Raw genomic sequence first — 27,410 nt, 5'->3', positions numbered from 1 at the left:
TTTTTCTGAGACTGAGTCTCACTCTGTCACCCAGGCTGAAGGGCGGTGGCACAATCTCTGCTCACTGCAACCTCCGCCTCCTGGGTTCAAGCAATTCTCCCACCTCAGCCTCCTGAGTAGCTGGGATTAGAGACATGCACCACCACGCCCGGCTAATTTTTGTGTTTTTAATAGAGATGGGATCTCACTGTGTTGGCCAAGCTGGTATTGAACTCCTGACCTCAAATGACCCACCCACCTCAGCCTCCCGAAGTGCTGGTATTGCAGGTGTTAGCCACTGCACCCAGCCAAGCTATATATTTTAATGACATTTTGAAGTTTTCAAAATTTGCGTCTTCAGTAGATTACTCATAATTGATATATCTAGTTTTATTTTCTTTCAAGTTTATTTTTTAAAGTTTTGCTGTTATTTAAAAATTAAAATCATTGTCAGACATTAATGAGAAGATGGCATTTAATATTCATTGTGTTGCTTAGTTTTTATTCTCTCCGGGCGCTGTGGCTTACTTCTGTAATCTTGGCACTTTGGGAGGCCGAGGTGGGTGGATCATGAGGCCAGAAGTTCAAGACCAGCCTAAGCAAGATGATGAAACCCCAGCTCTACTGAAAATACAAAAATTAGCCGGGCACAGTGACGGCCACCTGTAATCCCAGCTACTCGGGAGACTGAGACAGGAGAATTGCTTGAACCCAGGCAGCAGAGGTTGCAGTGAGCTGAGATCGTGCCACTTCACTCCAGCCTGGGCGACAGAGGAGACTTCATCTCCAATTAAAAGAAAAAAAAAGAATTTTTATTTTGATATATAGTCTGTCACCAAGTATTTGTGAAGCATCTACAAAGTGGTACATCTGGTTGCCAGACTTTTAAGAGGACGCAAGAAGGCACAGGTGAGTTAACTCAAAGGGATTAGCCCACACCCTAGTATCTACTGTGAGAAAATGAACATGGGTGATGTGGTGGGAAGGATGAGGACATGGTGACCTGCTGGTTATGGTGGGTGACATCTGAGTTGAGGAAGAATTCTATAAATGTTTAGGGTGAGCAGAGGCTGTGAGAATATAAATCACTTGCTGTGTACTAGGGTACAAGGAGCCTGGAAATTAGCATTATTGGAAAGTGTTTTGGAGTGTCTTCAACAAAGTGAAATGTGGCCTGATTTACACTTTGGAGTGGCCAAGGTCCCCATGGCTTCTGTGTCCCTGAACTCCATGTAAGATTGCTGTCAGTGAATGGGGGCCTGGCTCCTTCACAGCAGTGGAGACCTGAATAAGAGCTTTGCAATGAGACAGAGTCACCCAAGAGATGGCCGCTGGCTCAATGGTATCCAGGGAAGAAAGGACCCAAGGATGGTCTTGAGCCTTTAGCCTGAACACCTGAGGGGATGGTCGTGCCCTTTGTCAATGCCAGGAAGGTGTGGGAGGTGAGAATTAAAGGGGAAAATGTGGATAAGAGGAGTAAGGTGATAATCATTTTGCTTAAGCCCATCAGCCATATGCTGTTTGGGATGGTAATTACAGTTCCAAATGGAGATGTTAAGTAGGAATTTCAAAGTTCAGAGTAAGTCTGGATCTCACATAGTAGTCAGAGGTAGGGGTATAAGCCCCCTCGTTAGTGTGGGTTCTGTGTATGATGAAAATCGCCCAGAGAGACGACAGAGGAAATAAGGGACCTGTGACAGCCTCAGGGGGCTCAGCTACAGGGGTCTGTAAGACACTAGCATAGTGGCCTGAGAAGGCAGGGGGAAAATCACCTTAGTTACCTGAACTGATAAACATTAGTAACGAATAAAAGTAAGTATGCTAGATTTTGCTCTTCAATGTGAATTCATGACATAACTATAGAATGTTGATATGTGTCATATTTACATATTCACATTAGTGTTAAGCTTTGCTTCATCCCTCACCAAACAGTAATAGATTCTAGACCATCCCGAGGGTCAGAAGTTTTAATTTTAAAAAGTAAGTTTTAGCAAATCTTCAAGGCTGACAAAAGTTGAACCTAAGAAATAAAGCAAGAAGATGTAAATATACTCTGATACGGTTTGGCTCTGTGTCCCATCCAAATCTCACCTTGAATTTTAATAAGCCCCACGTGTCAAGGGCTGGACCAGGTGGAGATAATTGAATCATGGAGCCAGTTTCCCTCCATGCTGTTCACCTGATAGTGAGTTCTCATGAGAGCTGGTGGTTTGATAAGGGGCTTTCCCCTTCGCTGATTGTCGCTTCTCTCTCCTGCCGCCATGTAAGAAGTGCCTGTTTTGCCTTCCAACATGAAGGCATTGTAAGTTTCCTGAGGCCTCCCTAGTCATGTGGAACTGTGAGTCAGTTAAACCCTTTTCTTTATAAGTTACCTAGTCTTGGGTATTTCTTCACAGCAGCCTGAAAACGGACTAATACATACTCCAAGCTGTTTCCTCCCCCAGCTGGTTTTCCACACGTCTGAGCATTTCTATTCAAACTAAAGATCAGGGAATGATGAAGAATTAATAAAGAGCAGAAGTAGAAGACCCAGAGGTGTGACCATGGCTGTGTGGTGTGTGAGTGTGCGTGAATGGGTGTGTGTTTGGTATGTGTGTGTCTGTGAGTGGTGTCTGTGTTTGAGTGTGTGTGGTATATGAGTTTGTGTGACTGTGTGTGAGAGAGCCTGTGGCTGTGCCCACGCAAGCCAGCATAGAGCTGGGTGAGCTTTAGGCAAAGCTCAAAATTAAAGAAGTTAAAATAATTTGAGGAAATCAAGCAGCAAGAATGTCTGAAGAGAACAAGATGAGTGGACTGGGGAGGGGAGGTGAAGAGAACCAGACCCTAAGTCCAAGAAACATGGGGTCCGGTGGTGTAAGGAGTCTTTAGGAGAATATGGTCAAGGATCATTTTGTTTTCCCATTTTTCATGATGTAATATGATGACTTATTTGACGTTGAACAAATTACCAATGATAGTTTTATTAACCATAATACATGGATAGTTGAAATATCACTGTTTCAAAGAAATCTGCCTGTTTTTATTTCCATTTGTTTTAATATTTCTTGAATAGTATTTAGTGGATTTCTGGATTTCAAAAGAAAAACGAAATAAACAATTCTAATAGAATAAGCTTAGAGGCTTCTACATTCAAGTAGCTATTATAAATTAAAAACCTTTAAGTTACAGAATTTAAGCAGTGTTTATCCACATGAGATGAACATTAAAATCAGAGGTACATCTATGACTAGACCTTTCACATTAAAAATATGTGTTCTATGCTTCTTTATTAAATACATTATGTAAAACTTCGTTTATTTTGAGTGTTGTGGCTTTATTTTATCTTCTCCTACATGACTCAAATATGTAAGAGATTTGTTGTCCCCTGCTAAATAATTTGTTTATTTAAAGAATTAGTAATGTATAGGTTTAGGTGTCATTACAGGTGCTTTCATGGTTTATTTTAGTCATCCCCGTGAGGGAGTAAAACGCTCTTTAACTAAAGTCTGATGTAAGTTCGCCACCTTGTGGTAACAATGGGAATAGATGAGGGTTTAAAAAGAAGAGTAATGAAGCAATATAGCAAAGATGTTTAAACTATTTTCCTGATGTAAAATCTGAAAGAGAAAATTGACTTTTTTTGATTAACATTTTGTATTTTCATGCAAACGTACGAGTTATCCCTTAATCATAAAACTGGTTTTGTGTATGTTTTAATGTAGATATACGTATACTTATACATAAAAATATATTTGGAAAATTTCTCCAAAAAATGTAAATATAATTTCAGTAAATCCTAGAAATCATCATTGCCAACATTTTGGCTTTTGCATTTCTGAAAAAAATTTCTATAAGTGCTTTGGTATGTGAGTTTTCATAAATTAAAAAGTGTCTTCTCAGTTTAGCCAGGCGTGGTGGCACATGCCTGTAATCCTAGCTACTCTGGAGCCTGAGGCAGGAGGCAGGAGTATCACTTGAACCCAGGAGGCGGAGGTCGCGGTGAGTGGAGATTGCGCCATTGCACTCCAGCCTGGGCAACGAGAGGGAAAATCCGCCTCAAATAAAAAGGGTATTTACCCAACTTTACATGTTAATAATCTCCCACCCTACTCCATGTTCTCTTAATAATTAAGAATTCCATATAATCACTATAATGATTCCTGGACACTGATGAAACACTTTGCAAAGTTTTAGTTTTTAACATTTTAAGTGGTAAACAAGTAAGATTGAAAATATTTGGATTAAACAAAGTTAAACAGGCATATTTTGCCTCATGACTTCTTTGAATCTTTCAGTGGGTGCAGGGCCCTGAGAATCACCAAAAGCAACATAATTTTTCAGTCTTAAAGGTTCTCTCGTCAGCAAAACATTGTACTAAATTTTATGTTTCCAAAGAATTTATTACAAAGTATTTGAATACATGTTAACTGAAGATCATTTATATTGGAATTTCTAATTTAGAGTTAAGGTACCCATAGGTAACCTCAAAATCAGGATGTATCTACTAAATTACTATGAAATTTTTGTTACTAAAATTATAAGATGATAGTGTCACTTTTGTCCAAGCCTCAATTCTATAGGATCATTAACATGTCTGCGAAAACATTTCTTTTAGATTGGAGCCAAAAGCTGAGAACTATTCTGTTCTACATACGTCCTGGCTTGGTTTTCCAAGATGGGATCTGAATGTCTTTCTTTACAATTGGATGTTAGAAAATACCTGTTATCTTGATGGTCTCATTAAACTGTTAAAAGAAGATTATCACAACTAGGTATCTTACACAGCTGAACCTTCCTCCTATTAAGTAGTACAAACACATTCTAATATGCATTTGCTATTTTATTTAATATGCACAATTTCTGTTTTCTGCTTTCCTTTTAGAATTGAAACATAATGGTATTTCACACTAGACATGGTTGTAGCAGAGGCATATGTTCTCCAAAGTACAAAGATAACTAGGAGGTCTTAGTTTCAGAGAAGTCCTCGACGCAACTTTCAAATATGCATTTTCATGTAGTGTTAACAAGAGATCTGTGAATAATTTCCTTCACTTTACAAATTAGAAAATTTAAGATCAGTTAACTCACGTTTATATCATACATGTTAACATTTTAAGTTTTTTGTGTTGTTTCATTTGCTTTTGTTTTGGTAACTGTGGTAGTAGTTCAAGAACAGGTGACATTCTTTTCTCATACACCACATGACAGTATCTGTTACGGTTTTTAAAGATCTATCACATTTAATTCTTACAACTTTATGTAATAGTTATAATTATCCCCATTATATAGATGTAAACAGAAACCGAAAAAGTTAGTGAATTTGCTCAAGATCACATAACTCACTTTGGAAAATCAGACATGTTGACTCCACAGCCTCTGTGCAATACTCTCCTAAAACGGTTTACAGTTCCGTCTTGTAATGTTTGCGTCCATGCCTCTGACTCTATACTGCATTCTGTGCATCATTAAATCGCTCGGGTAAGTATTGTCTTTATCCCCACTTTACAGATGTGGTAACTGAGCAACTTACAGGTTAATCAGCTAGAAGGCAAAGAGTGTGAAAGAGGCAACCCTGGGAGTCAGAGACCAGGTGGCCAGGCTGCAAGGGACTCTTCTCTAAACCTGCTTTTGCTTAGGGAGGAAGCAATCTGTCCTTAAGGATTATCACTCCTGACAGCCCAAATCACAGCTGGGCCCTCTCTCCTGTTGGCAGGACTCTTCGATCCTGGGCTAATGTGTCTGGAGAAGTTCTCTCTAAGTTTTGTTTAATCTACAGTCTGTTGCACAGCCAAAAATGAATGTTCTACACAAATGCATAGGTATTGGTGTATGTGGGAGGAGGAAACAGTGAAGAAAGATTCATTTTGAAGTGTTGTAGTGTCTACTTTCTATGTGAATGCTTTAAATCAAGAGCAATGATATGTTTATACATATGACATTATTTTGGCTGACTAGAATATTTTACTTCATTAACAGAAATCAGTTTCCATCTTTGGATTGTTATATCTGAATGATAAAATGATGATGTCAATAAACCCAATAAAGTGAAATCAAGTTAGTTGGAAGGTCTCATGCCTAAATACACTTTCAAATAGTTCAGTGACAAATAGCAATAGCAAATTGTTCCATCTATTTTCATAGTGTTTTAACATCCATATGAAGCTCTGTTTGCTATTCTGATAGAAACAAGTATATAGTTGTGTGTCCACTCTTGTGACCCTGGAAACTGTGTGAGGTACTTGGCATTTGGAGTGTTACTTCTTTGGCTGCCACTTTATTATAAATAAATTTTGAGTTTCCTTTAAATCACTAGGAAATAAAGCAGCTGGTTTATAAGAGACAATAGCTTAAATGATGAATATTGAATCTCGTAAGTAGAATAAGTCTTCTGTAAATTGACCGAGGAATATGTGCTTTGTCAGAAATAGTAAAAGAAGCAAAGATATGATGCTGAGTTAAGTTTCTGAGTATATGCTGCCTGTAATCACTACATGCTGCATTGGAAGACCATGGCCTTGACTGGAAGACCATGGCCTTGATCAGAAGACCGTGGCCTTGATTGGAAAACGTGGCCCACTGATTGGAAAGACCATGCCTTATTGGAAGGGGGACCGGGGCTGACGGAAGACCGTTGGCTTTGATTAGAAGGACCATGCCTTGACTGAAAGACCGTGGCCTTCCTTGATTAGAAGACCATGGCCTTGACTGGAAGACCGTGGCCATGATCGGAAGACCGTGGCCTTGATCGGAAGACCGTGGCCTTGATTGGAAGACCGTGGCCTTGAAGATTAGTTCTTAACCAATAAACACATTTGTTAGAGTCTTCTGCTCTCTGGAATATACTAAGGTATGCAGCCCAGTCAGAGTTAACCTTTTGCTAAGTAATATTAATAAGTTAAAACATCTATTGAGTATTTACTACAAGCCTAGTAAACTTAAGCCATTATGAGAGATTAAACATAAACATTAATTTAAAAAAAAAGCATGGTCACAAGCCTCAAATATATACAAAAAAGATGATGAAATATACTCTTAAAACTTAAACATGTGAAATAGGACTTAAGGAACAGCTAAATTTTCTGATAGATTGGAATAATATTGTAAGACTGTAGATGATAGGGTTCTGATGTGATTTGGATGGCAGAGTGGAGAAGGGGTATCTGGGGCAGGTAGACGAAGGGAGTGCTGTGTGGACACGGTGCCAGATGTGTCAGGAGTGTGCTGGGAGGAAGGGGCTACACGTGTTGGTGGGCCGAGTGCACCCAAGTCTTTGAAAGAGCAATGAGAATGTAAGCTTGATTTGGTCTATTGGTGTTGTAGTTCTTAACCAGGAGAGAAATGAGAGTCTTTAATGCATCATTGCACTTATGCATTGCTGAGAGAAATATTCAGACAATATCAAGGAAATTCGGAACCCAATATAATATTGTATTTTGGGTGTCTATAAAACAGAATTTATTTTTGTCCAATTTTATACATTGCTACTTTTTTGTTTGTTTTTTTGTTTTGTTTTGTTTTGAGATAGGGTCTTGCTTTGTCACCCAGACCAAGACTGGAGTGCAGTGGCACAATCTTGGCTCACTGCAATCTCCACCTCCCAGGTTGAAGTGATTCTCCTGCCTCAGCCTCCCGAGTAGCTGGCATTACAAGCATGTGCCACCGTGCCCAGCTAATTTTTATATTTTTAGTGGAGATGGGGTTTCACCATGTTGGCCAGGTTGGTCTCGAACTCCTGGCCTCAGGTGATTCTCCTGCCTCAGCGTCAATAAGTGCTGGGGTTACAGGTGTGAGCCACCATGTCCAGCCTCTATATGGCTTCTTAACTGTATCAGGATTTGCTTACTTGTTTTTATTTTTTCATTGCACAGCAATTCTGTAACTATTAGCAAAAGTAAGGAAGAAAATACATGGAGAAATACCTAGGATAACAGAAAAGAAAAGAGAAGAAAAAAATACACCACAAACAAAAGGGAGGCTAACTCCCAATTAAACTGGCATATTTGCATAATTATTTAATGCGTAAAAGCATGTTAAAATGTGATTTATTGACATTCCTGGATTACCTATTGCATTCTCGGTAAAACCACTAATATTTAATAACTTATCCTGGAACATTGATAGTTTCACAACTACTAAGCAGCAGAAACAAACACAATCCCATTTGGATTATTTGGGATTCAAATTTCAGTGCCCTTACCAACATACTAATGCACTTCACTCGATTACCAGAATGCAGTGTTATTTTTATTTGTATGTTTAAATTTTTAATCTAACCCATCCTATTTAATAATAGTTATAATAATTTTTCCAACTAATAGGTCAGTAAATATGTAATTTTTAAAGGTATTTCTTACTTGATGGGTATTCTTTCAAAATGTATACTACAATTTGTTAGATAATAAGTATTCTACTCATTTTTACAAAAGCATTTTGCAGCCATTCTAATATAAAATTTTCCAAAATCTCCTTTATACACTGTGTACAAATTTTGACAACATTCGCTATCTAATTAACAGAACTTATCAATTCTGCAGAAGCCATTATAGTCGGCTACAGAAATTCAAATTTGGTTGCTTACTAAAGAGTGGGTCTTTACAATAATACACTGGATTGTTAAATTTTACATTATGAAAGGTTTATACAGAACAGTACTTAACAAATCATTAGCAAAATAAAGTGTTAAGCCTGATACTTTTTTTTCAAAATGACTGTTACATATTTTCTACTCTAATTTTCGTTTTCCAAAATTACTGTTACATGCTTTTTGCTCTTTAACCAGGAACATAAAGTCAAAATGAACAGAGAGGGAACTGTTTTGGGTTGGGGGAGGAGGTAGGGCATGAAGAACCAGGAAGAATCACATTGCTTGAATTAGCTATTTCTTTGCCTTGCTTTTGGTTTTCAGAATTTGAGTGTTTTTTTTTTTTTTAAAGGATTTCTGGGAGTATTAAAATACAGTAAGTTGCCTTATGTATATTAAATTGCAAAATATTGTTTAACAGTTGTGATTAGTGTAGCAAGCGTAGTAAAGAAGCTAACTCTAAAGCTTACGTAATATGCAGTTTTGAAAGTGAAAAACTCATTGTAACAGGACTTCAGTGTCTAAATAGTACTGATCATTAATGTATCTTCATTTATTAATCATTGGAAATTAATGTGTTTTGTGTGCAATAGATTTTGCTAAAATGACTGTCCTTAAAAGGATTGTAGAGCCTTTATTGAAAAAAGAAACACTAAAATTGCATTTTGTCTGATAACGTGGAGTGAATACAAAGGTAAAATCAAAAGTTAGCTTTTAAAAGCACTTTCTGTAAGCAGACATCCACAATGCAGTATTACTGTAAAGACTGAGCACACTTAAAATATTCTGTCACTCTAATAATGAAATAAATGTATTTTTCCTCATGTTGAAATCATATCTAACATTTTACATTGCTGTATTAAACTCATGTTTTCTCATCATTATTTAGCCGTATTTTGTACCTGCTTGAAGTTCATATTTTACCTCCCAGTCCCTTCAATGTGCATTGTAATCTGGAGATAATGATCATTGTATATCGAATCACTAGACTGTATAAAATACATGCATAGTAAGCTAATTGTATCACCATGTATATTAAATGTAATAAGCGTAATATATTTTTTGTGTTGTTCAGGATTAATTTTTTCATGATTCTGAATTTCCATGGCATTTTGTTTTTTTCATATTCTTAAGTAATGTTACAGGGTTTGCTTTAGTATATTTTATTCATTAGTACTTGGTAAGTATATATTTTCAAAATTATTTAAAATTTCTATTAGGTGTTTTTGCACAGTAAAACTAAATTTATACATTCTTAATTTGGTATAAAGTATAATTTATGCACATGGTAGATGCTTCAGGTTTACTAAATAAATATGCCTACTTAGAAAAATGTGGATAATGTACTTCATTTTAATGCCAGAACATACCCTATGGCATTTTTATAAGCTGAGCCTCTCTAGAGGAATACCAGCGCTGTTAGTAACACAGGAAATAATGAACATTACGGCACCATTTCTGAAAATCTCATGACAGATCATTTATCTCAGTTTGTGGTAATTTATTATAATCTTTTTATTTTTAGATTTGTAATATGAGTGATTTTCCACTGAATATCAGTTATAACTTTCTTCCTTTGTCTTGTTCGTCTTGTTTTTAGCTCCTTGCGAAGGCAATACATTCTTCTGCCATAGTAACATGTGTATTAATAACACTTTGGTCTGCAATGGACTCCAGAACTGTGTGTATCCTTGGGATGAAAATCACTGCAAAGGTAATGATTAGTCCCTGAAATCTGAAAAACTTTCCTTCCTGTGGAGTGGGGTAGAAGGTTTATATATATATCAGTCGGACAGTCTTTAAAGTAGAGTATATAGTGCCTTTTATTGCTGCATGTCTTATAATCGCTTTGTAAGCATTTTTCTCAGCCTTTACTCATACTGTGTCCAGATGTTTCGTGATTCATTAGCGCACAGTGGACTATCCTTAGCACTTGGATTCTAATTAAAGACATCACCTTGTTAGACCCTGCAGAGCTCTGAAAACGGGAGCTTTCAGGGGAGCACACTACTTTCCTATCATGTGTGATACTGTCTGCTTGTGGCCACACCTGTCATTCATTCTCGTTTGTCTTGATTGGACTTTGTGTACATACTCAAGAGATAAAATATATTGAACTAGCATTTGCACTTTCAATTATTTCCAGCTACTTCACTTCCGTTTTGCTACGAAAATGCTTTTCTTCCTTTCCCATGAACATAGCTCCCAATGCCCTTGCCTCCTTCCCTTGTCTATACACAAAGGCTTGGTTATGTAAACAGGGATCCTTGGCTGGATGACGGATGTTGCATGTTTTAGTTAAGATGAAACGATGAAGCTGCCATATAAAGTATTTTACTGAGATCCAGTATTAAACCATTGACAAAAGAAGATAGGCAAATAACTCTTTCATGCTTGAAGTCCAGTAGTATCTACGAAATGCCTTCTGTTCATAGAAGTAAAGAAGGAATACCACAGTATTCATTGCTTCATACAGTCAGTAGGAAAGGCAATTACACTATCAACACTTTTGCTGTTGATTACTTTCCTGTCTACTTTTGAATGGATTAGAAATTTATCTATTTATTTATTTTTTTGACGGAATCTCGCTCTGTCACCCAGGCTGGAGTGCAGTGGTGTCATCTGGGCTCACTGCAAGCTCCACCTCCTGGGTTCACGCCATTCTCCTACCTCAGCCTCCCCAGTAGCTGGGACCCGCCACCATGCCCGGCTAATTTTTTGCATTTTTGGTAGAGACGTGGTTTCACTGTGTTAGCCAGGATGGTCTCAATCTCCTGACCTCGTGATCCACCCGCCTCAGCCTTCCAAAGTGTTGGGATTACAGGTGTGAGCCCCCGCGCCCGGCCAGAAATTTACTTTCTAAGTGATCTTACTGCAGACCTGTTAATAATTCGTAGTCACCATTGGCTTTGTTTGGCCTATGTAAATGTGGTCCCATCTATGTAAGAAATATTTCACATGAGATGGCAATCAACACATGTGAATGGATGTGCATTATGAAAGTCCATTTTTTTTTCAGAAAGAAAAATGATTCGTTTAACCTTTAATTCATTCTCTTGTGATAGGAGAAAAACTTTTTATAATTGCAGTCATTTCTAATTTATGGAGGTTACGCCGATGGCAAGAATGTAGTGTAACCTAAAGTTTGTCCCATGTGCCCTTGAAAAGAATACCTATTTGCTGTTGTTGAGTGAAATGTTGTATAGATGCCTGTTATGTCTGGTAGGCTTACAGCATTGTTCAAGTCTTCTCTTTGCCTTTGATTTTCTGCTGTGTTTTGTCCATTATTGAAAGTGGGTGTGAAATTCTTCGGCTGTCACAATTGAATTATCTACTTCTCTCTTGACTTCTGTAAAATTTTTCTTTCGTGTAATTTTAAGCTTGGTTGCTAACCTCATGTATGTGTGTAAATTGTTGTGTCTTCCTCATGACCCTTTTATCACTACAAAACAATCTTCTAGAGTTTAGTACAGTTTTTTGTCTTGAGTTATATTTTGTCTGACATTAGTATAGCCACTACATCTTTCTTATGGTTTGGTTTCCATTCTTCTTTTCCACGTTTTTACTTTCAGTCTGTCTGCATGTTTGAATATAAAGTGTTTCTTTTGTAGACAGTCTGTATTTGTATCTTATTTTTTATCCAGTCTGAGAATCTTTGCCTTTTCATTGGGTTGTTTAATCCATTCACATTTAGTACTGTCATTGATATAGCTGGACTTCATATATTCCATTATACTTTTTGTTTCTAAATGTCTCGATTTATTTTTTTCTTTTCCTTCTTTTATTGCTTTCTTCTGCATTAAGTTAGTATATTCTAGTGCAACATTTTAATTATTTTAGAGTTTTAATGCATTTTGTACTTTCTTAGTTCCTTTAGGACTTAAAACATACGACTTAGCTTCCCAGCATGTATTTTAGATGATGCTAAATTATAGTGAGACATAGAAGCGTTTTTCCTATATTCTCTCTTCCGTTTTCCAATTATATTTGTACATATTACATTTTTAAACGTTCTAATTATATTTGTACATATTACATTTTAAACATTACAAGCCCAACAATACATTGCACTAATTATTACTTTATATAACTGTATGTCTTTTAAAGTGGTTGGGAGAAGAAAGGACAGCAAGTATATTAATGTAACTTTTTATATAATCCTTCTGATTTACTATTTCTGGTTCTCTTCATTTGTTTTTCTAGATTTGCGTTAGCCTGGTGTCATTTCCTTACCCAATAACATTTTAGCTCCCACCTGTTTTACACTGTATTGTCACCAGTATATTGCATTTATGTAATATCTGTTACATAATCTCTGTTGCTTTCAAGATGTTTTATTTTTTTTTTTAATGTTTTCATTGTCATGCATCTTTGCGTGGATCTCTGCATTTATCCTACGTGGAGTTTGTTGAACTTAGATGTGGGTTTTCTAATTAAGTTTGGGAAGTTTTAACTCCTCTAGGTTTTTTGTTGTTGTTCGTTTTCCTGTTACTTTCCATCTCTCCTTTGTTTCTTATACTCCCATTACATTATGTTAGTGTGCTTGTTGATTTGCCACACTTTTTTTTTCTCCTGAGGCTGTTATTTTTCTGCCTTCTTGTTTTGAAACTCATGTTCATATTGCACTATTCTCATGCCTCTGTCTTTATAAAGTTAGCTGATACTTTCTTTTTCCAGCCGAAATGTACTGTTGAGGCTCCAGGAAATTATCATGTTAGTAATTGCACTGTTCAATTCCAGACCTTCCCTTTTTGTATGATTTATATTTCTTTATTAGTATTCTCTCTGTGATGAGCATTGTCCTCATTTTCTTTAGCTTCTTCAATCTTAGTTTGCTTTAGTTCCTTAGACATATTGATTATAGCTGCTTTGAAATCTTTGTCAACTCTGATATCTGGCTCCCCAAAGGGTCGTTTCGTTGCCTGCTTTTTCTTTTTTCCTATATATACACTTGACTTTACTGTTTCTTTACATGCCTTACAACATTGTGTTGAAAATCACATGTTAGTGGCATCTCTGAATACTACCTCCTTCCTCCCAGGACTTGTAGTTTTCTTGTTTGTTTCTAAATGTAGACTTGGCCAGACCATTTTAGTGAAGGCTCTGATGCTGCACCACAGAGACCACTGCCTTGGGCTTCGCACCAGCAGCCTTGGGCAGCACGGTTTTAGCAGGCCTCTCTGTGCCTCTCTCATTTCCTGTTCTCTCTATTTAGCTATCACCTCTGTTTGTATTGCAGCCAGTTGTTAGTCTCCACCGATTGTCCTCGATTGTCGACTGATGGTTCTACTGCTTTCGACAGTGCCCAAGATCATAAACTGTTCTACAGTCTGGTCAATTAAATTAAATTAATTGCAAAGGTAGTCCCTGAGTCTAGCTTTTGTGAGTTGTTATAACCCAGGAGGACTCTCGTTAGCTGTTACTCTCTTAGCTTGTTCTGTTAAACTTCTAGATGTCCCAAGGTTCGTCTTACTGCTCTTAAGACACTAACGCTCTCTTAATTGCATACTTGATTGCATACTGCCTCTTAAGTGCATAAAGCGCCAGATATTCCCAGGTGGTCTCCCATCCAAGTATCAACCAGGCCCTCTTAAAACACTAAGAGGCAGTTAGTGTCTTTAGAGCAATAAGACAAACCTTAGAATGTCTAGAAGCCTGTGCATCTCCATAGTTCTTGAAATGGTCGTTAGGCTTGAGTTTCTCCACACACCATTTCAAATAAACTAACTATATTTAGGGGAAGCTATAATCCTTTCTGCACTTGTAGCCTTGCTCTCTTTCTGGGCACAACTTCTCCACCAATGCTCTGGATGGGGGCAGGAACAGTGGTGCAGGTCTGTTTATGCACAGAGTACTTGGGTGAGGTTGCTAACATGTGGTGTTGTCAACTTGCCACTCCAGGCACCTCTCCTGTGTCAGCAAACTTGGATAAGCATGATCCAGGCCTGGCATTCTCCGCTGGAGACACCTTGTGTTGAGCTCCTGACCTCCAAGTTGAGGCTGAGAGGAGGAACCTCAGGAGCCCCAGACATCTCAGCCACTCAGGCCAGAAAAGAAGCATGTCCAACATAGACCTGGTTGAGAAATACTGGTAGCTTTCCCCTCCTAAAGAGATGCCGTAACTCACTTAACTGGGAGCTGCAGGGAGAGGGTGCCCTGCGTTCTTGTCCACACCTCCCTGAGGAGGGCTCCCGTCATGGTGAATCAAGAGTGAAGGAAGCAAGTCATGGCTCAAATGCCACAGGCTCTCACGGTTCCTAAGGACATTTAGTAGACTGGTTTATATAAATCCATCTCCACTTGATGTACACCATTAGGACAATTTCTGGAGTTTCATTAAACCAGGCTTTGATTGGTTGAGTTTTTAAAATAATTTTCTAACAGTTGTGATTATTTCGTTTGGGAAAGAGTCCATGCCATCATTCCATAAGTGTGTGTCTTCAGATTGAATTGAATTATTCTTTGGTATCAGAATATTATTGCTACTTTATAGATAGGGGTGTGTGTGTGTGTGTGTCTGTGTGTGTGTGTTTTAAGCTGAGATGCTGGACAATGGGGAGGGGGGCTATTTTTAAGATTGGTCAGTGTATTTTTTGTGAAAACTGAGACCTTGTATTTATTTTTAAATATTTTCCTAAGCTACGCTAGATAGATAGATAGATAGATAGATAGATAGATAGATAGATAGATAGATAATTAGAGGATGGAGAGAGAGAGAGAGTGTGTGTGTATGTGTGTTTGTGTTAGTGTCTGTATGTGTGTATTTTAAGCTGAGATGCTGGGCAATGGGGAGAGAGGGCTATTTTTAAGGCTGCCCAGTGGTTTTCTTGTGAAAAACGAGACCTTGTATTTATTTTAAATATTTTCTTAAGCTACTACAAGCCTGTAAAAGTTCTGTGCTCAGCCTGCTTTATTGAAGTTTTTAATGCGCATTTTGACTAGAGTATTAATTTTTGCTGTGTTGCTTCTCGTTTTGCCCGTTTGCTGTTTTCACTCTCTCCAACCCATAGAGAAGAGGAAAACCAGCCTGCTGGACCAGCTGACCAACACCAGTGGGACTGTCATTGGCGTGACTTCCTGCATCGTGATCATCCTCATTATCATCTCTGTCATCGTACAGATCAAACAGCCTCGTAAAAAGTATGTCCAAAGGAAATCAGACTTTGACCAGACGGTTTTCCAGGAGGTATTTGAACCTCCTCATTATGAGTTATGCACTCTCAGAGGGACAGGAGCTACAGCTGACTTTGCAGATGTGGCAGATGACTTTGAAAATTACCATAAACTGCGGAGGTCATCTTCCAAATGCATTCATGACCACCACTGTGGATCGCAGCTGTCCAGCACTAAAGGCAGCCGCAGTAACCTCAGCACAAGAGATGCTTCCATCTTGACAGAGATGCCCACGCAGCCAGGAAAACCCCTCATCCCGCCCATGAACAGAAGAAATATCCTTGTCATGAAACACAACTACTCGCAAGATGCTGCAGATGCCTGTGACATAGACGAAATCGAAGAGGTGCCGACCACCAGTCACAGGCTGTCCAGACACGATAAAGCCGTCCAGCGGTCAGTATCAATAGATTTTTTGATGACAACTATAACCTGAGGACTGAAACACTTCCAGAGTATTGTCTTCTATTTTGTCTTCATATTTCAGTTTCCCTTTAATTAATGATTTAAACCCTAGTTTTCCAATAGTTTCCCTCTTCTTTTTCCTTTTCACTGCTATCCGTATTCTTCCTAAACCTCATACATGTGCAGGATATGTATATGTGTGTGAACACACATGCACACAGAGACCAAAGATACTTTATTTATTTCTAAATATATACACATATTTATTTTATAAAATTATGGCTTTTAATATATAATAGATTTATAATGCAAACTTGCTTCCATGTGACCATTGCTCCCATCAATATTTATCTATTTTGAGATACGAAATGATATTTGAAAACGATTGCCTTACCAAGATGGCTCACCCATCTTGATGAACAATTTTAATCCCGAAATAACATATTTTTCAATATAATATATTTATTTTGGTAGGAACACAAAATACTTGTCTTTCACATATTACATAATGTTTATATTAGGAATTGCATAGGATAGTGCAGTGTATTCATCATTTACACTTAAATGTTGTTAGAAACAGTAGAAACATTTGATTTATTTTCCTTTAACTATAAATACACTATTATCTGTGTTGTATTATTAGCCTTAAAATGAGTAAAATTTTGAGAAAATATTTAAATTTAGGAAAATTATTTTAAATTCTGAAATCTTGTCAACTTATACTTCATTTTGCATGTTTACTAGCATTCCATTTATTTTATAAATTGTGACATACTTTCTCTATTCATGATACATTCTCAAAACCTAAAATACTTTAGTTGGTTTGATATGTTTTGCATGCTGACGTAAGTCTATTTCCACAGTTTTCTGAATTTTAAAAATGCTTTTGAGTAAATATTTGTATACGTGTATTTTTCGTGCAAATAGTACTTTGTTGAATGAAATAGCCGTAACATTCCAGGTTCTGCCTCATTGGGTCTCTAAGCAAACATGAATCTGAATACAACACAACTAGGGTCTAAAAAGAAAATTCAAGGTAAGCAGATGCCCTTGGTTCCTTTTCCTACTTTGTCGTATTCTGTTTTGTGGCAACTGTCTTGTAGTTTTCTAGGGAATGTGCTATTTCTCCATTATTTCTTGAGCTATGTGTTTCATGACATTTCATGATAAGAAATACGATGGGTTCAGTGTTCATCGGAGAGATGATTCTCAGGATACATACCTTTGAAAGAAATCTTGGTATTCTTACCATCAAGAATTGTACTAAAATGTAATTTAGAAGGACATCAAATTAATCATCTAAATTTTACATGTTTTAAGGTACAGATAATAAAATTAACGAACATTCTCCAAAGAAATACTAGAAAAAACCCAAGGTTTTCAAACTAAGAAAATAGAATATTCAGTCTCAGTGTAGCTGAAGTTAATATTTAAAACTGGTAACTACTTTATGTAATTTGGCAACATTCTACTCAAAATTCATACACTAAATAGTTTTGGTACTTACACAATTTATAAACTCTTATTTTTGCATGAATATGTGGCTCATCTCATCAAAATTAGATGCAGCATGTTGTGTCAAATTTTATACTCTAAAATTTGAATGCAAAAGGTTTCATTAATCCCAGTTGTCCTTGTGTACATCAATTTTGTCATCGGGTATCACAATGGCTTTAGTTTTTGCTCTTGATTGTCTATATCTATATTAGCCTAATTTGTCTCCAATTGAATTTGCTTGACAGCTAATCTCTTCTAAACTCCTCAAGCCTATCAACTATTCTTGAACTAGGTGAATGCATTTCCATGCTCTATATTACATTAATAAATTGGTGTATTTGTATGCATTTTTCATTGGGAGAAAATGTTTTAACTGTTCTTTATTTTCAGAGAAGAACTATTTATACAAACATGGGGACTGAAAAGAAAATTCTGTAGTGAATTGTGAAAAGTGGACATATTTCTAAATTCATTCCACTGCCTTTATCCAAACTTAAGAATTACAGACATTTGTTATTCCTTCGGCAAGACATCCCCGCTGCACAATGACATGTTCATTTCGTAATTTGGTTGCTGGCCACCAAGTGCTCCTTAGTTTTTAAATACATTTTGAGATTAACTGGAAACTTGAAGAAGAAATTAGTTCCCAATTAAGACTATCCCAACTTTATTTTTATTGTCAGTTTCACTTTTGTTTCTATGTTGTTTTATGTCTTTGTTATATAATTGTACATTGTGTGATATGTGAAAAAAAAACACGAATTTGGATGAACTTGGTGTTACATGTACATTGTTTTCATTATATAGACTGCTTGAGAATAGTGCGTTCCTGAATGGTTTTGAACATGCTACAGTGAAAAGTGACAGTGTGGACCATGGAATCACCAGCTAGAGGTTATGGACTATACACACCTATTATTCTGTTCTGATTAAATAACAGGAAAAAGTAACAAGTAAAATTACTAGATTGCAATAAAAAATTTCATTTTTTGGTCTTTCCTATATACCCCTGATTTCCTTTTTGTTTTATATCAAAGAAAGTACTGAGTTTCAGAAATCCTTTTTGAAGTCAGGTATTTTAGCATTCATACTCTACAGTAGAAATGTTTTTGATTAAGCACTCAGCAATATGACCAAATTGCCAGTTTGAGAAAATACCCTGCATGTCAGTACTGGATATTTGAGTTGGGAAAATATCCTTTTGTTAGACACATTGTAAAAGCATGCATTGTCAAATACTGTTGTTACTCTTCCATTTCTTTATGTCATATGCTTGCTACTTATGACTTTTTATATAAATATATATAAAATGTATAATAATTTCCTAATTTGAGTTAAGAGAAATGTTTTCTTCCATTAGAGTGATTAAAAAACTGACTTACATAAATACACATTTTATATCAACTTTTTCCACCTTTTAGCGTACAGGATGTCCTTCAGTATTAAGGTTTACTTCCCAAAATATTTGGCTTCTAAAAGTTTAGGGGAGTATTTTCTTCTTTTAGAATAGGGAACTCTTGTTTAAACTGCTTTACAATCACAAGCCCTTTTATGAACTAAACTACACCATTATGAATTATTCTTATCCTCAGGCACACGTAATACACCTGAAAGCTTAGTGATTATGATGTGTTTAACATAAAGTAAAAATCCCAAAATATATTTTATTGTTATTAAGTTATATACACACTCTGTAAAGTTTGATTTGGTGAGTGGTTATTTTTTTAAATATTCAGTGTATAATCTGACAAAATAAATTTTTAAAATAAGAATTACTATCAGTATATATGCTTCCCAGCATTTTCAAAACTACTGAATTCTCCAGGTTGAAAGAACACTGTCCTTCCACTGGCAGAGCAGTCTGGCCTACTAAAATTTGGACTTTGCAATTCAAGCAGGCTTTGTAAACTAAATAGATGAATTACTGTTATACTTCCCCACTAGGAATTCAATGTCATATATGTTAAAAACTAAATAAATAGAAAATAAAATAAAATTTTACAATAGAAAAGTCAGAGAGTTCTCATAGCCATTATAAACACTCTATCTTGAAAAGATGTCAAGCTACAGAATCACTTCAATGAATTTGATAAACTAGGGAATACAGAAAAGGTATTGAACATGACAGATAAAGATTATTTTTCATTTTTGTGCTACATAGTTTTATACACATTGCTTATGATAAAATGTACCCTTTTTATTTGGCTTGACTGGTTTATTTTTTACCATGGTTCCTTTTTTGCCCTTTAATTCAAAATTAATACACCAAAGATTTTTTTAAAGGATTAATCATATCTTATATTGCTTTCTCTATTTAAAAATCTTCAGAGGACTCCTTTCCCTTTGAATGATAATATCAAAAGTATGATACAACTGTCAAGATTTTTTTATTTGTAACAGCAACAAAAATAGTGAAATAGGTGAACACTTTACTATTAATTTGTTCTGTAACTGACCGGAATGTCCATCCCCTCCAATTTCTCCTAAATATGCAGAATGTTGATTCCCTGCTTAAAAGGTGTTTTCACCAGAAATCCACTCATGGAGACTTAAAAAAAAAAACACGAAATGAAGTATAATAATAAGAATGGATAGCTCACATATATTTAACACGCACCAGCTTCATGGGAAAACAAATATATTTTAAATGAAGAACAGGCCTCCTCAGTGATAACTCTAAAATTTCTCAACAACGTACAGACACAGACTAATCATAAAAGAAGACAATGACGATGCCTGGGCAGTGTCTGGAGGTCTCCCTTTCTCCTGGCATTCACTCTAGATGCTGAAACTTGGGAGTGCAGGGCTCCAGCAGAGCTGGGAGATATTCTCTGGAAGGCTCTGGTGGTGCTTATTGATCAGTCAGTATTGAGATTTGTCAATATATTAAAAACTATTCAGTAGCTATATCAGATCTTATCACCTGAATGCAACCTTTGGCCCACATTCTAAAGGTGGTGACACACATAGATAAGGAATGAGATGTTTCAAGACTTTTAAGTCATGTTATTTGAATAAATGATTATATTTTTTGATAAAGTGAATTCAAACATTACCAACCCAAGTGCTTTATTGATTTAAGAAGATGATTTCAAATAATGTATTAAGTTAGCCTCTGTGTTAATTTGATAAAGCTATTGTTTTTCATTTTATTTTTTCAAGTTTTAATTCACTTTTCAAAACCATGGCCGCATATAATCACATGCAATGCTGATGAAGCCCCATATTAATTTTCGTACTTCTGTCCAAATGTATTGCAGTTCCCTAATTTCAAGGTTCTAATTGGGAAATCTGATTTCTTTTGTATCTGTTTTTATATACATACCAATTTTAAGCATTAGCTTGCAAAATAGACATACGTTGTGTTTGATTTGCCATAACGAACTCGAATTTGATTTTGTAACTAAAATGTGGCTATCCACGTAATTGGAGATCAGTGTCTTTGGGCATTTAATGGAGAACAAATCACATTGTGGTGATGCTGGTTTTTCTGTTTCACATTTACTTTTGCTCTAGAAGTATTTTCATGAGTCTGATGACTCCATCAGTTACGATCCTCGGTGTTTAGTAACTTAGACCGTTTGCATAACTTTAATATTCACTTAAGCTTCTGTATCATTGTTTTTCTGTATTTTTCCCTTAGGAATTTAATTCGGGTCTCAAATTTTATAGCTTTAAAAAAAATTCCTTGAATGGGTTTTCCTCAACCTCAGAATATCATGATAAATTACAATGGCCGGGTGTGGTGGCTGACTCCTGTAATCCCAGGACTTTGGGAGGCCGAGGCAGGCGGATCACCAGGTCAGGAGATCCAGAGAGCGAGACCATCCTGGCTAACACGGTGAAACTCCGTCTCTGCTAAAAAATACGAAAAATTAGCCGAGCGTGGTGGGGGGCACCTGTAGTCCCAGCTACTCGGGAGGCTGAGGCAGGAGAATGGCGGGAACCCGGGAGGCGGAGCTTGCAGTGAGCTGAGATCCGGCCACTGCACTCCAGCCTGGGCGACAGAGGGAGATTCCATCTCAAAAAAAAAAATAAATAAATAACAACCAAATAAAAAATAAATAAATAAATAAATAAATAAATTACAAGATATGACCCTGGTTCCTATTACCTTGATTAAAGTGATGGCAGTTAATTTACTGATGTTTTGTCAGTGAAATAAATAATAACAGCTCATGAAATTTGTGTGTCTCTGTGATGAAAATGAGTCATGTCACATTCTCTCTGAAGGGAAGTTAAACAAACAACATTTTAAAAATTCTCTGAATTCTATATAAATATGCTTTGAAAAGTGAGTTAGGGTTTTGTCTAATTGCATTGAGGCGAGTTAGCTTCGGTGTCATTTTCCTCTGTGCGCTTTTTCCTCCATGGATTCATTTCTATCGCAGTCTAGCACAAATGACCCAGCCAAGAAATTGTAAAATAGACGCACCAACAAAAGAAACAGGTCTTGAGTTAATTAGCAATCTCTATGCATTTAATTAATATTTCCCAAGCCCATCTTAAGGGTGTAATAAAGTAGAAAAATAAAAATATATCGTTAAAATAGCCAGAAATGTTTTTATAAATAATCCTGTTAAATAAATCTGAGGCCCTTTGTTAATTTACAATTATCGTGATTCATTTTATTAATAACTTGTTTGAATTGTGCTGCAAATTTATCTAACTGAATTATATCATCAAAATAAACAGGGTAATAAAAAAACAATTATAGGTGAGTGATGTCAGACACTCATAAAAACTCATCATTTTCTTATAGCCTCTGGTTCTGTACTTTGTTGTGTATTATTCAAGAGGTAAATGCTCTCTTAACATGCCTCTGGTTCCTCAGCGATAGGAAAAAGAAACTCAACCTGCTTTGGACTTGTGTATTGACTTGGATTGGTTTTCAGAATGTCCTTATTCCTGAAACAGTGTGATCATGTAGTAAAACTACTCCTTTATATCTGTAACTACTGTGCAGCCCACATGTTCTTTTTTGTCCCCACCCTCTGCCATCTTTCCGATCTCTGAGGCATGCTATTTTATAGTGGTTTGCTCTTCGAAAAATTGTTTTTGTGCCCTCTCTTAATCGTCACAGATACTGACAGAAAACTTAAAAATGACCAGAAAACATAATGTATAATTTATTTAAAATAAAACATTCTTTTTATATCACATTATCAAATTTGTACTCTTTATTCAGTTTCCCATTAAGTGTGATATGAATAGAGCCAGGCTGTTTTGAGCTTGCGCAGTCTGTCTACCAAGCTTCTTCCTAAGTACTTCGAGGGTAAAATGAAGAAGGCAGTCTAGGAAGGAACACAGTTACAGAGCCTTGTAGAAGGCAGACTGCTTACAGGAGCTGTATAAGGAAAATTAAGCCCAACATTATGTGCTGTGTTGGCCATCTTGGAAAGCTGATTGCATAACCCTGGTTACCTCTTCCATCATCTTCCGTGGAAGATAAAAATAAATTCAAATGTTAATACAGTAGACATGATATTTTATCATGAAGAAGCTTGTAGCAAAAACCTGAGAATATAGGTATCTTCTTAAGAAAAGCAAGAGAGGCTTTGTGAATAGCTGACCTTCTAAGCAGGTCTTGAGGGATGGAGACAATGGTCAAATAGTAGTGCAGGGAGGAATTTCCACCTAGAGTAATTTCAGCAGATGTAGCGTCAGAAGATCATTTAATTGAGCTGGTTGGAGCATAGACAGGAGGAGTAATAAGTAAGTATATTTGACGGAGTAGGTTTGAGTTTGCATCATGATTTCTGAGTGCATGGAATACTATCCAAAGGAATTTACATTTTGTTCAAGGGAGAATATTTTAAGATCTCAGCAGAGTGGGACTTAAGATTTCTACTTTCAGTAGAAGCCTCTGACAAGGGGTATGTTTGCTAAATTGAATGGGATTGAAATACCGTAGAGTCAAAACAGTGTAGAAACAAGACATGAGAAAGAGTAACTGGCAGATTGCTAGATATCCAGAAATATTTTTGTCTGGCTTTTTTACTTCTACTGTATTGTTTCAAGGTTGTGATTGACTAGCGAACATACTGAGTGTCACATGACAAACACCATTTTGAGTGTTTTACATGTAATTTTTTTCCTTGGTCATCTTAGCAATTCTGTGACTAATTAATAATAATAATATTTGTTATTTATTGTACAGATGAGGAAACTGAAGAGAGTTTTAGTAACTTTTTAAGATTACACAATAAATGATGAATCAAGCTTTGAAGTCAACTTCACCAACCACAAGATCAACTAACACTCTTCACCAATGTGTAATATAACCACGTTAATATTCAACATAGTACGTACTGCTGAAGGAAGTTGATACTTATTCATATTAACCCCATAGTTTTGTGTTTCCTCATCTGTAAACGTATGTATTATAACACCTTCTCTCCACCTTACAGCGTGTGAGGATCAAATGACCATTCATTGGAAGATATTTTTTATATCCTTTAATGCATTATAAAAATAAATCATTTTTCCTAAATCATGTGTAAACTTCATTTTATGATCGACATGGAACAAAAGTATCATCTATAAAGAGCAGCAATGTAGAGTAACCTCCTTCTGAACTTGTGCACAGTAAAATATATGACTTTCCCAACCCAATGACTCTGTCTGGATGATGTTTCCTCCAGTGCTATTTTGTTGCACCATCGTATCAAAGTGCTATTATTGTTCATTATCTGTCATTCAACATTGAATGCCAGAGGTCCTAAGTAACCCCCAAAGCACTCATCATGAAGTATACATAGAAATAGCAACACTGGAAAGCAAATCTTGTATTTCAGTCACAGATAATTGTTTGGCATAAATTCATGTAATAGCATCCTGGTGGATAAGCAAGGAAGCAGACAGTTGTATAGGTAAACACAGTTTCGTAAGCAACGTTACAATATGAAAAAGTGGTATACTGCAGTGAAAATCAAATTTAGTTTTATTTCATACTATTTATCTGCTCTTTAAAAATCTATTTGAATATTCTGAGTTTCACCTTCTTTCTTTTCTTTCTTTCTTTTTTTTCTCTTTCATTTTTGAGACAGCATCTCACTGTGGCGCCCAGGCTGGAGTACAGTGGTGCAAACTCGGCTCACTGCAACCTCTGCCTCCTAGGCTCAAGCGATTCTCATGCCTCAGCCTCCCGAGCAGCTGGGATTACAAGTCTGCACCACCACCCCTGGCTAATTTTTGTATTTTTAGTAGAGATGGCATTTTGCCATGTTGCCCAACTCCCAGCCTCAAGTGATTCGCCCACCTCAGCCTCCCAAAATGTCGGGATTACAGGCATGAGCCAGGGTGTCTGGCCCTCACCTTCTTCATTTGTAAAATTGTGAAGGCTACACCTAGTGAAGAAGGTTTCTGTTAACATTAGAACTGGGCCAGACATTGTGGCTCACACTTGTAATCCCAGCATGTTGGGAGGCCGAGGCTGGTGGATCATCTGGGGTGAGGAGTTCAAGACCAGCCTGGCCAACATGGTGAAATCCCATCGCTACCAAAAATACACAAAAAATTAGCTGGGCATGGTGGCAGGTGCCTGTAATCCCAGCTACTTGGGAGGCTGAGGCAGAAGAATCGCTTGAACCCAGGAGGCTGAGGTTGCAGTGAGCTGAGATTGCACCATTACACTCCAGCCGGGGCCACAGAGTGAGACTCTGCCTCAGACCAAAAAAAAAAAAAAAAAAAAAAACGAAAAGTACTGATGTGCACACACAGGCAATATGAGATCAGTGGGACCACAGTGGAGGCCATGGCACCTACACTCGTGTTCTAGCAGTTTGCTGTCCGGAGCAGGAAAAATGCCTCATGTGTTAACAGTTTTCTGTACCTGCAGCTCAGGCATTCCCAACAAAAAATGATTGCCCTGTCTCGGTGATTCCAATAGCACTAGATCGTTCAGGAACAGACTTCACCTTTCAAAGATACAAAATCAGTGAATATCAGTTTCTGAAGGATTATTAAGACATGACTAAATGCGAAAAAACATGTAGGGGCTAGTAAGGTGGGAAGGAACCAGAATGAGACAGTACCTAGTAGCTTTTAGTGTGCCACCGTGCACTGTAAGAGAGAAGATAATCGTACTGGAAGAGGCGCCAACACAGACTATCAGTAATGGGTAATTGAGAATTGCTCATTTCCAGAATATGTGCTCAGAGACAGGCATCAGAACAGACCAAGCTATGTATTCTTCAAAATAACAAGGTGCATTTACGTAATTGGTAATCAATATGTGTTGCTAAATGAGCGCAAATGAGTGGAAAAATTACATTCGTTAAATTTCTTTATTCCTCACAGAAGCTCATCCCTCACACCAAGGCCTATCCATGTATAAACTATTATCATGATGGAGAAGACCAATTCTTCTTTATCATGAGAACACATGAACATACAGAGGGGAACCACACAGCAATGGGGCCTCTCCGATGGAGGAGGGTGGGGGGTGGGAGAAGGTCAGGAAAAATGACGAATGTGTGCCAGGCTTAATACCTGGGTGATGAACTAATCTATAGAAAAAACACCCAAGACAACAAACCTGCACATTTACCCTGAACTTAAAAGTTTTTTAAAAACAAAATAGTGGCCAGAGTTGTAATTCTCGTTGCCTTTTCTCTTCTGTCTACACTCATTCAATATTTTTATAAATGTGTATTTTCGTTTTCGTGAATTGCCATAAGAGGGGGAAAGATGGTATTTCGTGGAGATACTTTAGCCAAAGCCTACATATAAAGTTATAAAAAAGCTTTGAAATTGCCAAAAGTTTTGTAATTTTAGTTGGTATTCACATTTGCAATAATTTCTTTTCCACCTTCTTCTGTAAGTTAATGGATTAGAAATCTTCAAAGACACATATTTTCAGTCTTATGAATCTGTATTTTGAAAATGGAATCTGCAAAGCACAATATTAAATCACTATTAATTTAGAAAAACATAGAAGGGACCCATGTAAAAAATTAAGCGGGTTACTCTTGTCATTTTATATTAAAGTACAAGCCACAAAATATGTAATTCCTAAAATATGAGTATCTCAATTATTTCCTGGGTTTTTTTTGATATTTTCTAGACATATGACAATAACATCTTTAGCTCTCAAAGTGAATGTGGTTTTATTGTTCATCAAGTTGGAAAAAATCATTTTTCTAAATATATGTAATCATAAATATAATTCAAAATCAATTTTATAATATTAATTGAATAACAAAGGATGTACAAGATTTATGTTTATTTAAGCACAGAAAAGATGCATTACCACTAACAGTTTCCTTTCTCATCAGCATTATTACTCTAAGCAATTAATTATACAGTTACATTTCCCTAAAATATCTACAATTTGGGAAGTTCCATCAGCTAGAATGCTATTCACAAATTACATATTAACATGATAATATAATTATTATTTGTATTTATACTGTGGTCATACTCTTTCTTAGTCAATAGGTTGTTCAAATCATAGAGACATGCTCATTTTAATGTAAAAGTTTCTGAGAACCCACCTAAACAGCTTTTTTAGCCATATGCACAATGATAGGTGGTAGGCAAACTCCGAAATAGCAGGGAATTTTAACAGAAAATTGGAAATTGCAGTTTTCAAAGATCTTTTGCATTCTCACTCAAAATGAAAATGATAATCGATTTATATACATTCTATTCTCATCACCTGATAATCTGGCTGTAATCAATTTCAAATATACTTTATTCATAATTTATTTATTTGCTATTTCTTTTTATTAAAAGTAAGAGAATAATATTTTAAGAAACTCTACCCCAAAATATTATGAATTTATTTAATCTC

The 27,410-nt window shown here is 36.4% G+C and overlaps 1 protein-coding gene across 6 annotated transcripts in view; it reads left to right on the top strand.

Moving 5' to 3' along the window:
• Nucleotides 1-24,229, top strand: part of NETO1 (neuropilin and tolloid like 1) — a 135,837-nt gene extending 111,608 nt beyond the window's left edge. For 2 of the 6 annotated variants that reach the window (XR_001881958.1, XR_001881957.1), the window contains exons 8-12: nt 10,140-10,253; nt 15,550-16,108; nt 17,079-17,153; nt 18,005-18,508; nt 23,775-23,984. Coding sequence is in view for 4 of the 6 variants with exons in the window: in XM_017854703.1 (XP_017710192.1) it covers nt 10,140-10,253; nt 15,550-16,108; nt 17,079-17,139 (734 nt within the window). In the remaining 2 variants the exon portion in view is untranslated. Of the gene's footprint in view, nt 1-477; nt 556-10,139; nt 10,254-15,549; nt 16,109-17,078; nt 17,154-18,004; nt 18,616-23,774 lie in introns of those variants that run through there. The other 4 variants (XM_017854703.1, XM_017854704.1, XM_017854705.1 and 1 more) reach the window with 4 other exon arrangements.
• The last annotated feature ends 3,181 nt before the right edge of the window (nt 24,230-27,410 follow it).

Source organism: Rhinopithecus bieti, unplaced genomic scaffold, assembly GCF_001698545.2.
Source record: "Rhinopithecus bieti isolate Rb0 unplaced genomic scaffold, ASM169854v2 scaffold_39125, whole genome shotgun sequence".
In the NCBI taxonomy this organism is placed as follows: domain Eukaryota; kingdom Metazoa; phylum Chordata; class Mammalia; order Primates; family Cercopithecidae; genus Rhinopithecus; species Rhinopithecus bieti.
This window is presented reverse-complemented; position numbering and strand designations above follow the sequence as displayed.